The sequence below is a fragment of the Caenorhabditis remanei genome, chromosome X, assembly GCF_010183535.1.
Source record: "Caenorhabditis remanei strain PX506 chromosome X, whole genome shotgun sequence".
In the NCBI taxonomy this organism is placed as follows: Eukaryota; Metazoa; Nematoda; class Chromadorea; order Rhabditida; family Rhabditidae; genus Caenorhabditis; species Caenorhabditis remanei.
In genome coordinates, this window is record NC_071333.1 from 8,096,515 (window position 1) to 8,113,384 (window position 16,870).

General features: G+C 37.3%; 7 protein-coding genes across 7 annotated transcripts; 4 read left to right on the plus strand and 3 right to left on the minus strand.

Annotated features, from left to right (window-relative positions):
- Nucleotides 1-4,751: 4,751 nt before the first annotated feature.
- GCK72_023550 (uncharacterized protein) lies at nt 4,752-5,112 on the plus strand (the record flags this gene model as incomplete). Its single annotated transcript, XM_003109711.2, has 2 exons — nt 4,752-4,801; nt 4,905-5,112. The coding sequence occupies 2 exons, from the start codon at nt 4,752-4,754 to the stop codon at nt 5,110-5,112; spliced, it is 258 nt and encodes an 85-aa protein (XP_003109759.2).
- Nucleotides 5,113-7,643: 2,531 nt separating this feature from the next.
- Nucleotides 7,644-8,009, plus strand: GCK72_023551 (uncharacterized protein; the record flags this gene model as incomplete). Its single annotated transcript, XM_003109482.2, has 1 exon — nt 7,644-8,009. One exon carries the CDS (start codon nt 7,644-7,646, stop codon nt 8,007-8,009), a length of 366 nt encoding a protein of 121 aa, XP_003109530.2.
- On the minus strand, nt 7,874-9,232 carry GCK72_023552 (uncharacterized protein; the record flags this gene model as incomplete). Its single annotated transcript, XM_053735441.1, has 2 exons — nt 7,874-8,018; nt 9,123-9,232. The coding sequence occupies 2 exons, from the start codon at nt 9,230-9,232 to the stop codon at nt 7,874-7,876; spliced, it is 255 nt and encodes an 84-aa protein (XP_053579007.1).
- On the plus strand, nt 9,004-9,266 carry GCK72_023553 (uncharacterized protein; the record flags this gene model as incomplete). Its single annotated transcript, XM_003109641.1, has 2 exons — nt 9,004-9,056; nt 9,104-9,266. 2 exons carry the CDS (start codon nt 9,004-9,006, stop codon nt 9,264-9,266), a joined length of 216 nt encoding a protein of 71 aa, XP_003109689.1.
- Nucleotides 9,267-9,613: 347 nt separating this feature from the next.
- Nucleotides 9,614-12,419, minus strand: GCK72_023554 (uncharacterized protein; the record flags this gene model as incomplete). Its single annotated transcript, XM_003109608.2, has 15 exons — nt 9,614-9,728; nt 9,777-9,869; nt 9,916-10,026; nt 10,185-10,291; nt 10,337-10,457; nt 10,514-10,644; nt 10,692-10,799; nt 10,881-10,967; nt 11,029-11,130; nt 11,178-11,291; nt 11,335-11,534; nt 11,582-11,706; nt 11,794-11,957; nt 12,023-12,150; nt 12,329-12,419. The coding sequence occupies 15 exons, from the start codon at nt 12,417-12,419 to the stop codon at nt 9,614-9,616; spliced, it is 1,797 nt and encodes a 598-aa protein (XP_003109656.2).
- Nucleotides 12,420-13,408: 989 nt separating this feature from the next.
- GCK72_023555 (uncharacterized protein) lies at nt 13,409-14,068 on the plus strand (the record flags this gene model as incomplete). Its single annotated transcript, XM_053735442.1, has 3 exons — nt 13,409-13,499; nt 13,586-13,676; nt 13,936-14,068. The coding sequence occupies 3 exons, from the start codon at nt 13,409-13,411 to the stop codon at nt 14,066-14,068; spliced, it is 315 nt and encodes a 104-aa protein (XP_053579008.1).
- A 103-nt stretch (nt 14,069-14,171) lies between these two features.
- On the minus strand, nt 14,172-16,366 carry GCK72_023556 (uncharacterized protein; the record flags this gene model as incomplete). Its single annotated transcript, XM_053735443.1, has 9 exons — nt 14,172-14,346; nt 14,395-14,465; nt 14,536-14,678; nt 14,727-14,914; nt 15,216-15,350; nt 15,401-15,624; nt 15,672-16,002; nt 16,169-16,275; nt 16,322-16,366. 9 exons carry the CDS (start codon nt 16,364-16,366, stop codon nt 14,172-14,174), a joined length of 1,419 nt encoding a protein of 472 aa, XP_053579009.1.
- Nucleotides 16,367-16,870: the final 504 nt, after the last annotated feature.

Sequence of the window (16,870 nt, forward strand, 5' to 3'; positions counted from 1 at the left end):
TTATAGTTTTCTCCAAACTTTCTTCAATGATCAAGGTGAAACTTCACTTTCAATAAGTGAGCGTGTCATAAGGGCATTACGATGAGGTTGCTAAGCAAAATAAAAATCTCGTAAATTCATTGACGTTCAAAAGAAAAAAATCGAAAAAACCCGGAAGCATAATGTTCAAGAACACAATTGAAAGAAGGAATATGAAGACAATTTGAGATGTGGGAGGAAACAAAACAATATTGCTCAAAGGAAGATTTGAGAATATTCTTTTTGAACATTCTATCATTTGCACATAATCTTAAGGAGAACTCAAACTCGAGTGAACATTCAATATCCTTCGAAACTGCACTATAGAAGTGTTTATCAAATGCTTCATACACTGTATTAGACATATTCCAGAATGGGAATATACGATATTCTAATCATGTCTCATAATAAGAAGTCTATTCAACAGCTATTTGTTTATCGAGTTTTGAAATAGTCCGGAATAGTTCCGTTCTAAAGTATAAGTGGCAAGAGATTAATCATTTGAAAAATGAGGGATCATTTACGGATTGAACAAGATAAATTAGTTTGTAAGACAGAATAATGTGAAAAAATTTGAATGATGTGATGCGGTAGAAGTCTACTCTATTCAAAAAGTTCACTGTCGTAAATCAAAAATGTACGATTTTTAATTAGAAAGAGATAAAAAAATAAACATGTGATTTATTGCCTTTTAAAAACAAACTGATAAGATATGATGTGAACTAAACCATAAAACAAAAATAGTTCACTGAATAACAAAAGTTACGACTTTTTAGAATATCTAATATGATAACTGAAAAAAAGTTCTCTCTAAAAACCAATTCTGTAAAAAATCTAAAACAAACAACTAAGAAATTTTGAGAACGCGTCTCAAAGAAAATAGGATTGGAACATAAACATGTCACCCACACATATAGTAGACAAAGTGGCACATAGAGCAGTTGGTTCCCAGAAACTTTCGAAGAACTGGACCCATGTTTAAAGTTTTTTCTTGAACACAACCAATTTGGTTTGTTTATTCTTTGAAATGTACGTGTGCGAATGATAGTTTCTGGAACAGTCTCTAAGTAAATTTGATAGATGAATACGGAAATGTGGGTCCGGTGGGTGGTCTGTTTTTGCAAAAAAAGGGAAATATGGCTTAACTGATGATTGAGTGATGAATGAGCAAACTCTTCCAGTTAAAACACTGACGTGGCAACCCGTGTCTTGAAAGACGAGATATGAAAAACATATGGTGCTATCACTTTTTCGTGATTTAAAAATACAGCTATCTTGGTTATGCAAAATACAAATGTGGGCAAAACACACATTAAACACGTTTTCAGTAAGGACATCAAGAGCGAACGCATTCAGAGAAAAGATAAATTTGAAAAAAGTTCAGTTCTCAAGTAGCATTTTATTTAACAAAACACAGGAAGGAACGAAAATGAGCGAAATTCGTTATTCAGCTACCACGTACACATCTCATTAGATTGCTCTTGAATTCAAAACACTAAAGGAAAGAAAAAGAATACGATTGTGCAGAACTTTTCTGGTTTCTCACGATGGCAATCGGAATTCAGTGAGATTTTGTCATTTATCATTTTTTGATGAATATGGTTGGCGAAATGTAGCACCCTCTGAGTAAAAAAGCAAGTTTCAGAGTTTTCATAACGTTTTTGACAAAATGTTCTCATTCAAGACGTTTGTTCGGAAGACTCGTGATTGAAACCCAATGTCCGCAACTAACCGAAATTCTAAATTAGAAGTTTGAGAGTTATTTTTGAATATTTTCAGAAAGATTTATGACCTCGTGAAGAAGCTACCGTAATCTGAAAAACGTTTTCAAAGAATTCGCGGGGACAGAATAACGAAAAATGAATGAAATGAAAGAATAGATAAAAACCGGGAATGAGCATTGAGAATGTGCTTTTCGGCAGCGTCACGCCGTATGTTAATGAAGGGTCTTAATGAAATGGTTTTTTTGGCGACGAAAATAAGGCTTACTCGTGCCGCGTTCGAATAAAAACTGCTTATGCAGATGGTGTCGCTTTCATTTACCACAAAAGAAAATGCCATGAGAATGGGAAACGCTGATGGCCAGAAATCAAAAAGGATGTAAGAAAGAAACGAACATAGTAAGGGTGCGTAGAAATGGAACACAACATTTTTTCGAGAAAAAATCTATACTTTTCATGTGTCCCGTTATTGAGTTTTCTGTAAAGCAATAATTATATCGAAAAAAAAGAACTCTGAGTTATTCATTAGTGCCGAGAAAATTTTCATTTTTTGAGATAGAATTTCAAACATAGTCTATATTTGCGCACAACGCTTTTCATCATATCCCACGCAATTCTTGAACTTTTATAACCGCGTTTTCTTCTTACAACACCATTTCAATGCTTAAATTAGAATTCTCGAAAATAGAAAACATTCGTCAAATTGTATCTATTCATCTTCCAAACTGCGTTTTGTAAATCTTCTGAATATGACAATTTTGTGAATGACTGGTCACCTTCCGGGATGACATCGTAGAACACATTACTTGGGCTTTTCCAGAAACACAAAAAACTGATATTTACGAAAAATCCAAAAAGCCTACTGGTGGTCTAGAGAAAAAGGAAAGAAAATTTGTTGGAGATCAAGTAGTCAAAAATAACTGTGAGAACAGAAATGAAAAACATGAATTATGAGCAGCTTTTATTGTATTTGATAGCATCTTTTTAGCTTTTGATCGTTTTTGATTATAATCGTGGCAAAAATGGGTTATCCGCAGCCAAAGTTTTGTCTACATTTGAATAGAATAAACGGATTAAACATTTTCATTCTATCATGAAAATTTATTTTTGAAATTGTAAAAATAAATTAACTAACCTACCCGGATCTGATATTTCACAGGTCACCCAAACAATCTAAAAATAATTTAGATGTCTGATTTCCAAATAACAAATCTCTATAGAATATAAAAACTGCAAATAAAAACAACTGGAATTGGTTTATATATTCCAAAAAACGAAGACCTGTTCGTCTCGAAAAATGTTTTCACTCAAAAAAACATCCAACAAAAAAAACAACTCAATGCCAGTCTTCCTTCTACGACATCCTCAAAAAAAACGGCTGAAATGAACTTTTTCCATTTTTCTGTTTACAATCCAAGCAAACTTGTTCCTGGTTTTCAAGTACTCGTAAGTTTATAACTGTTCCAAAAGTATTCACGGAATCGAAAACTCAGACAGAGAGAACGTGGGCTGATAGGAGCTTGTCTAAAGTTTGCTAACTGATAAGTGTTGTGTGCGTGACATGATCAGTGGGCATCCTAACTCAACTCATCATCTTATAAGAGAGCGATACTTTTTGAAACTGAAGAGCAAAACGCTCCGGAAAATTTATGAGTTCACTCGAGAAAAAAGGCAATCAACATGAGACCGAAACCAATTTAAAATGTGAAAAGGATGAATAGAAAACGAAGGAGAGAACAATAAATTCGGGTCAAATTAAAATGTTGAAAAACGCAAAAGTGAAACACTTGATACACTAGAAGATTGCGAATCGAGATGCACTTGAGCCGGTCATTGAGACCCCCGCTCTTTCTCTTTCTCTGTTTGTTTTTTTACTGCCTTCCATCCCATTATCCAATCCGATGATGAGCCAATTTAATGTAATCATTGTATCAATAAGATTTTTGCTCTACCTCTGATCTTCTTCATTTTTTTCCTCCACTCTTTTTTCGAAAACCCAAAGATAGTTAGGTGTGTTGGTTTGTTTGATGGGAAGATCACCGAAAACATGTTTCTTGGAGACAAGGAAATAGAAAATGAAAAATCCGTAGTTTTTATTGCAGGGATGTCACAGATAATTGCTTCCTGGTTGATGAAGAAACAATCCCCAATATTGATAAAATGTTTAGAATGTTCTTATTTTCTGAAAACCAGTTTAACTGCTAACATTCGGTAAAAATGACGCTGATACATCCAACACTCGTTTCAGATCGGCTTGTACATTATGCTGTACATTTGACCTCAACATTTTCTTTTCTTCAATTCAGAAATCTTTACAAAAAATACTTTGTGATGTCGTCAAACAAAGACTACAGTATCGTACTTTCAATCAAAAGGTCACTCTCAGCATTGCAGTATTACACAACCAAAGAAGTCAGTGCGACCAAAAAAGAAGATCTTATCTCTGCCGCACGTCCTCCAACCAGCCTTCAGAAGTTTGATGTCAAATAATGAATGACCATTTGGCAACTGAGAGAATAAGTCAGTAAAAGCGAGTATTGGGTCTCGTAAAAATTTTAAAGAAAAATGTGTACAGTGATAGTCATTGAAGACAAAAAAGAGAATGTTCCTGAAAGGTCATGTGTTAAAAAAATGTAGTTTTTGGGTGTTTTTTCGCCGAATTATTTGAAAATTCGTCATTTCGTCAAAGTTCTAGACAAGTTTCGCTTCGAAAAGTACTGAACAGAATATACTGTCCGCCAAACCGTACTTCCAAATGTATTTATTCATTTCTCGATAAGATCAGTTACAATCGCAACACCTCTGAAGGAAACACTGCGTCTTATTAAGATGCGCCGATATGATTCAACAAACGAGGGCACGCAGATTAGATTGTAATCACGAATTTTGACGATCAAAAGATCTTTACCAAAATCAAAGAGGCCTTGTTGCGTCATCGGGCGGTCCATTGACACCTTCGAAGATCGTATAAATACTCAGAAAATCTGAGTTTCAAACAGACAATCGTCGAAAATGAACTTCTACTCTTTCTTCCTTCTTGTTGTTTTGGCTGTCGCCGCTTTGTAAGTGTTGTTTTATTTTTATTTTGTAGAAATTGATCAAGAAGTATTTTTTCCCAAATAAAAACCGGCTTGGAACATGAACGAAAATCCGAAATTTTTCCAGGGCCGCTCCACAAAGAGTTATTGAAAAAACTACCATCATCCGCGGAGGAGGCCCAGGATTCGGAGGACGTCCAGGATTTGGAGGAGGTTTCAACAGAGGACCACCGGTCCCACCACCAAGATTCGGAGGACCAGGATTCGGAGGGCGCCCAGGATTTGGCGGACCAACCACCATTGTCAAGCAAACCATCATCCGTCCAGGAAAGTAAATTGTGATTGCTATAAGATACTCTTTACATGATGCAATATGTTCAAATAATGAAATGATTTGACACTAAGATTATGGTTTTATTTGAAAAAAAAAAGAAATACATACAAAGGCCCCAGAATCTCACGGAAGACAAGTTGTAGATATTGGAGCATGTTTCATAATGATCATACGCTTTATCAAAATAGTACGACGCAGGGTGCCAAACAATCATTATAAAATAAAAACATTTGTTTTAAAGGTTAAAAGTTGTCAATCGAAAATATATTTGATAAACAGTCAATGCATACATTTTTTGAAAATTGGAGAAAAACAAATATTTTATTACTTTCATTCTTCAGAAACAGGTACATTTTGTATGTGTAAAAATTGGTGTTCTATAAAAAGAAGGAAGTCAAAACAAAATATTACCAGTCTTCTGAATTAAGACAAAATGGTATCTGCCAACCAGGTTATTCTATTCTTTGTTATTTTCTATTTCAGTGTGTGAGTACTAAACGTTTTTCTCAATTTCAATTCTAGATAAATCTACAAAATTTCCAGTGTGTCTGCTCAATGGGGACGTCCAGTTGCATTTCAGAGAACTGTGGTTAATCCAGGTTGGGGTCGACCAGCATGGAATCCATGGGCAAGACCAACAGTGGTCAGAACAACTGTTGTAAGAGGATGATGTGTTTGAGACTGATGATTTTTCTTCTGAATAAAGATTTTCTTTGAATATTTGTTGAATGCTTCACGCTAAAACGTCTACAATCAAACCTTTTAACTTATATAGACTTTCTTTCAAATGTATCAGGTTGTCCCATAAGTTTTCGAACATTATTGAAATCAAATTTATTCAAAGCCAGAATATTGCAAAAATCAAACATAGTGACCACCTTTATCCACGACTGTTTGCCATTTAGTAGGTAGAGATTCAATACCTTTCCAAAAAAACTCAGGCTGCTTCGAGTCAAAATACTTCTTCAACCATTTCTCGACCTCTGACTTTGTTTTGAAGTTCTGGCCTTTAAGGTATCGATGCATGTTGCTGAACAGATGGTAATCCGAAGGAACGATATCAGGGCTGTACGGAGGGTGAGCAGGGACTGTCCAGTGGAATGTAGCCCAGAGAAACTTGATCGTCTTTGCGGTGTGTGGTCTTGCGTTGTCATGGAGGTAGTGGACTTTGGGACCGTGTAGAGGGGAGGTTTTCAGTTTGGACTTCACTTTTTGTAATTGAGAAGAATAGTAGTCGGCGGTGATAGTTTTTCCCCCCGGAAGCAGTTCCCAATAAAGCACTCCACGAACAGACCACCAGACGGAGAGCACTATTTTCTTAGGGTGTAACTCCTGTTTGACGACATCCTCTTGCTGTTTATCAGCATCAACCCACTGGGCTCTCCTGTGGTGGTTTTCGTATAAGACCCACTTCTCGTCCAACGTAGCCAAATGATCCAGCCAGTTGAAATTAGGATGGTGGGTCAGAAGTTGCAGTGACATGTCCACTCGGCCCTCAAGGTCAGAGTTAGACAATTTGTGTGGTATCCATCTTCCCATTTTTTTTAACTTGCCAAGAGCTCCCAGTCCTCTTTCTACCACAAAGTGAGTAGAGCCCATTACTGTTGCCAGTTCACGAATGGATTGAAATGGGTCACTTTCCACTACCTCCCGTAACTTGTCAATGTCGAACTCCACTGGTCTTCCAGAACGTGTTGCTTCGGCCAAAGAAAAATCATTATTTTTGAAACGATGGACCCAACGACTAATTGTCTGCCGTTGAGGGGCATTATCCTTTTAAACTTCAACCATACGTTCTTCAATCTCAATGATTTTTGAGTTAGATAGAAACAAAAATAAAATGACATGACGAATATGAAGTCGGTCGGGGACAAAGATTGGTGCCGCGTTCATTGAGAGGAGGCAGCCAGAAGAAATGCATATTATTGTTAATACACCCAACGTCTTATATAATGGAAAACATGCACTATTTGGTTTGATTCTCGCTCTCTGTCCTATAGCAGATTAACAAAACTATGTTCGAAAACTTTTGGGACAACCTAATATTTGTCACACACAAAGTTGTGAGCTTCCCCAATTCTTAGTCATTTTCCTTTTTCGAATATTATTGAACACTGATGTCAACTTCCGGCACTTATACGCCAAACAAAAAAAACTCCGCACACTTTGACTAAACAATCACTTCCGGGATGAGTCTTGACCTGCATCGATGCGTGATATGGAATTCATGTACCAAGATCAATTCCGTTTTCTTCTTCACAAGGGTATATTTTCATTTTCTCCTCCAATACTTTGGTCTATCTCTTCAAACATCACACTCTGTCCATCACTTACCATCATCACTATTACGCTTCACACAATTCAGACGAGGGATGATTTTTCGACCCGAAAAAATGTCGAAATATCTGTGACTTTCTTCGTCAACCCTCGCATGCACCCATTCTATCTCATCATGTTTCGTATCACGCCTCTGCCCATCGAGATGCCTTATAAACGCGTCGATTTTCCATATTCTCAATCAGTTTCAACACCATGAACTCTTACGCTATTATTCTTCTTCTCGGCCTCTTGGCCGCCGTTTTGGCTGCCCCACAAGGATTCGTCAAGAAGACCACCATCATTGAGACCGGTCCACGAGGTGGATTCGGAGGAGGACCAGGACAGTTCGGACGTGGTGGATTCGGAGGTGGACCAGGATCCAACTATGGACCAGGAGGTGGTTTCGGTGGACGCGGAGGATTCGGAGGTGGCCCAGGATCCAACTATGGACCAGGAGGTGGTTTCGGTGGCCGCGGAGGATTCGGAGGTGGCCCAGGAAATGGATTCGGAGGAGGACCAGGATTCGGACGTGGAGGACCAACCATCATCAAGGAGACCATTATCCGTGGTGGAAAGTAAATTGATTGTCTAATAACTTGTTTTATATTGACGAAGTACAATAATAAAATTGTTCTAAAATATTTTTAAAGCCTCATTGATAAATGATAAAAGTCACGTATTTTGTACTGGTATAAATGACAACTAGATTTCACTGAAGGAATAGAGATAACAAATACAACAGTTCAAGCTTGGAGTACAAGCGAACAATAGAAAAACTGTCCAAGAGGAGTCCGTATGTTTTCAGTGACGAGGTACATATCTGACAGAATGTTTGACTGGAGCATCTGACTGAAGTGGATCTCCTTCAAATATTGTTAACACACATTTTATGTTGTTCGACTCTACTCATCAAAGTCGCTATACAGGAAAACTAATGAAAGTTCGAAGAACGAAAAAAAAAGAGACTTATAACGACGATCCTGTTTTTGTTTTAGTTCACCGAATGCAAAGTTTTAACTAGAAATACTGAGCTTGCAACCTTCCGAAAGCAAAGGACTTTATTTCTTTTTTGATTTTGATTATAGAACTTTATTTTCTCAGACCAGTGTTACATTCATCACGTCACTGATTATTCCTTTAGTCCATCTTTGATATTATAATTCTGGTTTAAATGTATTTCTGAAGATCAGTCTGATCATCGGTGATTTCAAAATTAGGGCTTCTCATAAACAATCCCTACCTGACGGTTTATTGAAATCAGGTCTAATCGTATTTTCTGTCATGAAACCCAAACCTGAACCCTCAATTCACTCGTTGAATATTAGACGCACTCGCATGTTATCTGTTCGAGAAACTAAATGAGAAGGAAGTTAGACGAAAAAATATCACCGAAATACTGAGATGACGTCATTCAACTTTACACTGTCTATCACATCCCGATGAAGAAAAAGGTTTTGGTCGATCGTCCTTGTTGGTTGAACCGAAAGGCGGGGATTCGTGACCATGAGAGTAGGTTTCATATATAAAAACTGAAACGTTTCAAGCGATCACGTTGTGCAACATCAAAGTTATCATGCAACTCAACCTCCTGTTCGTTCTTCTTGCTACTCTTATTGGCCTAGCCAGGTAATATTTCCAACTGTGTTCCAGGTTTTGAATAAAAACTGATTCAGCGCCCAATGGGGAGGTTACGGTGGATACGGTGGAGGATATGGAGGATATGGACCTCGTCCATGGGGACCAAGACCGTGGGGACCACGACCATGGGGACCAAGACCAACTGTGATTGAGAAGACAGTCATTATCCGGCAAGGCCCATGGGCTCACAAGGTCTAAGCTTTAATTTTTATGTACATTTGTAATGTTTTGTTTGTTTTGACAATGAAGATCATTCTTCTTTCCATGGATTTGTGGTCTGCATCTAAAGAAGAGTTCTGTGAATACTACAAGCCCAGCCTTATATTTTTTTCTAGTGAATTCCTCATTTCACAAGTCAGAAAATGGAATTAGTGAAGACGACGTGTTTATCCAATCCAAAAAGTCTGTTTTGGTTTTCTGATCATCCTAATTCCTTTTCTATCTCTTTCTGCTAAGGTTAACGGTCAAATTGAATCGACAGCGAAAAACTTTTTATGTCACAAAACAGAAGAAAAAAGAGATAGAAAATCAAACCCCACAAGAATTTATTCATTGGTCAGAATCACATTCTTGATGAAATCGAGAGAATACTCAAGGTTCTCGCAGAATTCGTCCCCATTTGTTACGTCGTCTAAATAGTTGGAGATTGTGAACGTCAAGCTAAAAATGGGGAAACAATTGTTGGATAGGGGCAGTTGATGCACTAACCTAGTTGCGTTTATACGATAGAAAGCTCCGTATCCGTCTTTGCACATCGGGACAACGTATCCAAAACATCCGTTCTCGTTATATCCAAGAAAACTGTAATTTACAATGTAATTACGCGGTGATAAAATCAATAGTGTACCTAGTAGATAACGAAAAGTTTCCATTCCCACCACTAGCTGCAAATGATGAGTGATCCAAGAAAGGTGTTTCATGTTCTTCCCCGTAACTTTTCAATGCAGATTTTGCATTTCTGGAACGAAACACATTTTACATCCCATCAAAATATATTAATGTGACGTTTTTCAAAGTTTCTATTCTAGAGCCAACTCAATTCTAATTTTATCGCAACTCCTTTCAAATAAAATTTTTATGATGCGGACCTCACTGCTGCGCCCTACAATGAAATACCTCAGTCCCAGGAAATGCCTATCAATTCCTTTTCCTTCTCGAGCAGCATCCATCAACGTATTGTGTGAGTTATAGGCATCAAAAAACAGTGTTTTCAGTGTTTCGTTCTGGAAAAGTATGAGGTTTTCATATCAGATATTACCTTGTCTTACTGTAGCGGAATTTTCACACGCCTCCAAATAATCTGCAAGATCTGGGGTTAAACTTCTAACAGTCTCTGTTCTTCCATGATAAAATTTCCGGGTTGACGCAGTTTCATATGTTGGAGCCAATCTATAACTTTATTACTACTCAAACTCATTTTTCAGAAGTAATTTTTGAAGTCATACTTGTCATGAGTTTTCAAGTAAGCCATTTGTAATGCAATTTGAATAATTGTATCTGCGTACAATTTTCTTTTCTTGCAATATGCCGCTCCAAAATTTGAATAATGATATACATTCACATTGGTTCTTGAGCTCTAAATACATGTTTTTTCTCTGCCTGTCAAATGAAATCAGAAATCACCAATGCGAAAAAGTTCCTCTCTGCTTCGGAAACTCTCGAGGAAACCGATCCTGTCAACAAGAACTTAACTCTTTCAGGAGTGGGCGTTGAAATGTTATTTTGAAGAGTCTGAAGTAGGGAATGCAAAAAGAAAAAGGAAAAAAGTAAATTGAGTGTTTTTTCTCATCCTACACAAATTCTCATTAGTACCTCTTCATTCAATTTGGGATCATTTTGAAGTTGGTCGGCGGCAAAGTCACACGGAGCAAAAAGAGAAATTGCGTCAACATTGCCGTGCTATAAATGATCAAGATCGAACAAGATAAAGAACTTTTTAGAACGTAATTTGACGCTTTACCTCTGCTTGCAAACAAACTTTTCCATCCCGGAGAACAATTATATTCAGATTCTTGTCACAATAAGTGTTTAATGAAGATCCAAAAATAGAATATTTCATCAACTGAAAAAAGTAATGCAATTATTCAAACTAGCGAAATTTGTTCTCACTTCGGAATCATTTTCCACGAAATCATCCGACAAGGTTAAACAGAAAGCAGCACTCTCAATTGTCTTGAAGATTTCAAGATTTTGGCTACTGTTAACAATCAAGGATTCTCGAATCTATAATGAGCGTGTTTTTGGGGCTTGAAGTTAGTAAAGTTACCAGAGCCCATGTGTCTCTTCCTAAGGTAGTCAACTTGACAATTGTGTTTTCATCAATTTTTGTTGAGTTGGCTTTGATATACTTCAAACAGTTTTGAATTTCAGAAGTGCCGATTAACTGTTTATCTAGCACAGTTTCCATTTTCCATATATGACCATTGCATAGAATAATGACATGTGATGGACATCCCCCTTCAGCCTCTGTAGTTGTTAGTGAGAATTTTCGGAAATGCGCTAATGTTTTGAACCTGTGCGAAAGTATCTTTCAATTTTGTCTTTTGGCAATGCAGGAACTCTGCATGAGTTGAACAAATTGTAAACTTGATACATATCCCAGTTTGTTCCTCTGCTTTTAGTCACTTGAATTTTCTCTCTGAAATTGTGTCCATTCAAAAAATATCATATGTCTAATTACTCATTGTTTTTCATCTGAAATCTGAAATATAATAATTGTACTCACTGTCTGACAAGACTCCAATAAGTCATCATGTGATGAATAATCTGTGAAGCAATGCTCACTTGAGAGCAGTTCTGAATGAATGACTTGGGAATAATTGCTCCCATATTTTGAGTGAGCAAAGACTCTCGATTAGTTGTATAAGCGTCGTACCACCAGTCTTCAAGCTGAAAATTGCTTGTTTTGATTTTCAAAAATGGACAATGGAAGTGACGAAAATAGGAATACTAACCCAATTCTTTGAAGTACTTGATTTGAGTTCGAGGAAGTTTTGCATTCTGTGACCACTTTCGGAATTGGTGAACTTTTTGGCAAGGTTGGTGACATCATTCAATTCATCTTTGGTGATGATCGGAATTACTACAAGAAAAACAGATTCCCGTCTTCATACTTAACCAGTGGATAACCCATTTCTCGAAACACTTCTTTCAACAAAACAACAATCCAGTAATCCTACTAGCTTTACAAAATCCTCATAAGAAGATTCTATGTATATTACAACAGACATGATCTCGTCTTGAGTTTTTTGTAAACATACAAGATTTTAGATACTTATCGATGGTCTCCTCTAATCCAGGAAGCGGAAGATCAGGTAACTCTTCTTGATGAGAAAACGTGGATTCCGTCATTTTCATGTGTTTTGAGCTGTCCGCAACAATAAAACTCTATTCATCACGACCCAGTTTTATAGTTCTACTAATTAGGTTCATACATACCCGTTGTCTTCTTTTTCTAGTAAAAACCATGCCGAAAGTGCATTCGGAATTTTTTCTATGGTGTACTCGATTGTACTTATAAGGTCTAGTTATTTTTTGAGGTTCAGTTTTTGCTCTTTGCGGAGTTACGTGTGTTTTTGAGAAAACTAGTTGACACATCGCGACGAGTTGCTTGTAATATAAAGTTTATGTCAATTGACTCGACATGTAAAAAATAGAGAAACAAGAAACTATCGCACTAATTATATAAATAAAAAAGTTTGTTTTAAATTAGTTTTTCGAATTTTTCAAAACCGAAATATATTTTACCTAGAATTCATTTCTAAAAACCCAAATTTGGAAAAAGTTTACTCAGAGTCAGAGACAACTCAATTGTTCATTTAAACTAAGTTGTTTCTCTTTTAAAGGTTCACTTGGTCTCTCCTAAATATAGGTCCGCCTCCGTACCTGTAAACATTTGAAACTCTTAGTAATTGAATGGTCTTTGTAACCTTTCAGTAGACGATAAAAACTGCTGTCCAATTCGTTCAAGCTGTCACTTGTTTCCTGTCTTTTTTCTTCCTTTCAACTTCTTTTACATGTTTTACTTAGTTTATTCAAATTTATTCAAAGTGCTTTACTTTACTTTTTTCTGATGTTCCCAACCACGAATTTTTGATTTTCAACATTGTTTTGTGTAGGGAACAAAAGTTAGCATAACAAGATAAGTCAATTTAGAGCTACAAAAAAGGAATGAAAAGAGGTGGGACTGGGGGCGGAGCATCACTGGATTTCTTAGAGCTGACGTTACTAGAAAAGGCAAAGGAATCTTCCGATGTTCTCAGTTTTCGGAAAACACTTCCTTCTTCAGACAATTCTTTATCTTTTTTCCATTCCCTACTATTCAAAACGTTTATTACAGAATGCAAGTCTTGGCTACTCTCCTCATTGCTCTTTTCGCTCTCATTGCTGTTGCATCCGCGTTCCGCGGAGGACATGGACGTCCACTCTATGGTAACTTATTCAAAATTTCAGAATTAACTTCTTATTAACAGTAATCAACATTCCGGATATGTTTCAAAATACGGTTTGATTTACAGTAAAGAATGCGCAACTGATAGCTGATATGTCAATTGACACTGACGACATTCCTCCAAACTTGTTAATGAATTTCAAAAAGGACACAAAAAAGTTAGGATTTTCTGGAGTGATCTCTTTCCTATCTTTTCTTTGTCTTGCCATTTCTTTATTTTTCGCTTTTTGGTGTTTTCCGCTGCTTTTAACCGCCAACCCACAACCACTGCCCAGTGCTTTTATAAATACACAAAAAGACCTTACATTTATTTAATTTCACGGTTGAAAAACAATGGGCTTTATGCGTACACGAGTTCCGGAGCTTTATTACTTCCTGCAAAGCGGAAATGAAAAATGCTAAAGTTCCGGTTTACAGGAATAATTGGAGACGTTCAATCAGTGGAATCTTCGATGCCACTCCGCGGATTCATGAATCACGGTGGACGCGCGGCGGCCCGTTCGTACGACCAATGGTAGTGGAAGAGTTTTTGTCTTCTCATCAAACTTGATGACTGTTAATTTCTCAGAATAAATACATCCATGTTGAAATGTGTTTTGTGATTGAATTTAATTTAAGAATAAGCGGACACAAAGATTTATTGCACAGCAAGTTTAAGCATCAACGGTGAAAGCAGTCGGTGCTCTTCGTCTTCCTGATGGATTTCTAGAAATAGGTTCCTCTGAATGGACATCTGATGATCTTTGAGTGCTTGATGTCGTACGTGAGGTACGTGAGCTAGGACGACTTTGATGCTCACCCACATACCCAGAAGAATCATATCCACTTCTACAAATAAGGAGATGTATCACATTACAACCTCATTAGCTGACTAACCTTTGACTATCCGGCACTGCGGGAGGCTTACCACGTAGAGTTGGGATTACAGCACTTTGTCTTTCGGCAATCTAAACAGAAAAGATTCGAATTAAACGTTGAAGATTAATAAATATATAACAACAAGAATAACAATCAAACCTTGTTCTGCTGCTTCTTCTCCCACCATTCCACTTCTCTTGGTTGTGTAGAATCAGGTCTTTGTTCCCTCGCCACATTATATTGTTGTTCATATCTTGGTTGATTTCTAATCAACCGAGATGATGGTCGCTGTTCGGAGTACTCTACAAATTTAACTTGTCAAATTATCAAACAGCGTGCTAATTAGTCACCAGAGAACGAGTTCGAATTACGCATATTTTGTTGTCGAGCGGGACGAATGGGCTCCTCATTGTCTCCATACGAATCATAGTCATCATACCGTTGTTGAGGTCGGTATTGTTGTTGCTGTTGCTGTTGGGGAATTGACGGACGACGTCTTTTTTCTGGTTTTGAGATCGCATCTGAATAGGTCGAATAACTTTATTTTGAAGAAGTGACGTTATGAATAGGAATGTTCTATTGAAATATTTTACTGCGTAACTTTATTTTCAATTTTTATTTTCAAAAATGTTCCTCAAACTCAATGAACTTCTGTGACCACAGATTTTCAAAAAAGTCTCCAAAAAGGTTATTCCAGTAAGGATTCTGGAAATCTTTGACAAACCTGTTCTTTTTCATAAACATGTTGATTTCTCATCTCAATCGCTCTGGCTTTGTCCAAAATCTGCTGCTTCTCCCTTATTTCTTCTTCTCTAACTTTTATTTGGTGTTCTTCCCACTTTCTAATTTCCCGCTGCTCCAACTCAATTTCCTTCTGTTTTTCTAAAGCCTTTCTTCTTTTATTATCCTCAATTTGTTGTTGCAACTCCAATTTATGTTGCTCCTGGCTACTCAACTTGTATTGTTCTTGTCCACTAAAAAGTCTTGATTCAAAAGTGACACATTTATACTACAAATTGCTTACGTTCTCTGTGAAAGATTCGGTAGACTTCCATACTTTGCATTTATAGTGTTTTGACGATATTGTTGGTTGGCAGATTGACGATTGAGGCTTGCCTGAGTGGGGGGATCCTGTCGGTTTTGGTAAACGTCATTTCTTGATTGACTCCGAACCATCGAGTGAGGTGGGAGCATCTCTTGATATGGCTGAGCAGCGTTTTGAGCGAGAATTGGCATATTCGGCTGAATCTGAACAAGAATTCTTGCAGGAATTGGAAAACAGCATTAGTGAATACCTGCGGCAACACCACTGGCTGTTGGACAACTGGCTGTACTTGGTTGCGAATACCTCCAAATTCTTTGTTAATCATCATATTGATATGAGGCTCTACAGGCATGTATACCAACTGTCCATTCATGTACAACGGTCGAAGTGCAATAATAGAGTTCAGAGGGTCAATGATTGAGGAATGAAAAGAAGATTGATAGATGTTCGATTGATTCAATGGTGGAAAGACATTGTTCATGTACTGGTTATTATTTTCTTGGTTGCTGAGATGAGAAGAACTATCCGTCATACTGTTTGTGGTAGTTGTAGAAACTGGGGACTCACTGGGGACGAATTTCCTGGAAACTAATTGTATATTCGGGAGTTTGGAATAGAGTACGTTTTCACATGCTTCTTCTGATTTTCTCATAGCAGCAAAACGTAAATTGAAGTAAATGTAGGCAGGTGGTTTGGAAAAGGAGTTCAGTTTTATCTTTTCAGAATTGAAATTTAAGGAAAAAATACCTGTTATCATTGGTGTAACTAGATGTAACCGTATCCTGCGAACGAAAATTGTTATGATTTTCTGGATTAAATCGAGGTGCTGCTGCTGTATGTTTGAACTGTTCGAACTGAAAAAAAAACTTCGAAAAGACAAACTTTATTAGAAATACTTACAATTTCAGATCTGCTGGATGCATTGAAAGCGTATGTTCGGACCATGTTAGCAAACCTGAAACAAAACTAGTATATAATATTATGTAATAAACTCTGAATAGACGAAAAGTACTAAAAAAAAGAGTGACCACTACAAAACATGAATAATAATGGGTGGTCTCCCTCTTCTTCCCCTCTGGACGAAAATGGGAGGAAGTGTACGAATATGTAACGAAACTTAGCGCAATTTACGCGAGCGCGCCCGCTTCTCTATTCTCGCAGCCACCGGGTGACCAATTGTTGTTATGGAAACCATCTGAACGTAGAAAACAAGTGTTAGTAATGACGTCTCTCCGCCTATCGGCCGCTCACACGATACTCCCATAGTCTCGCTCTGCCTCTCTTTTTCTTCGGAGCTGATATCCTGAGTGAGCAATTTTTTGAGCGAGTGTCTGTGTTCACAGGAAGCCATAGTCGTGTGTTGGTGGTCACTCAAAAATGATTGTTGAGAAGGCTCGGCATTGAAAAGTACATTCCATTCAGATTTTCTTTTTCTTGGGGTTTGAACTT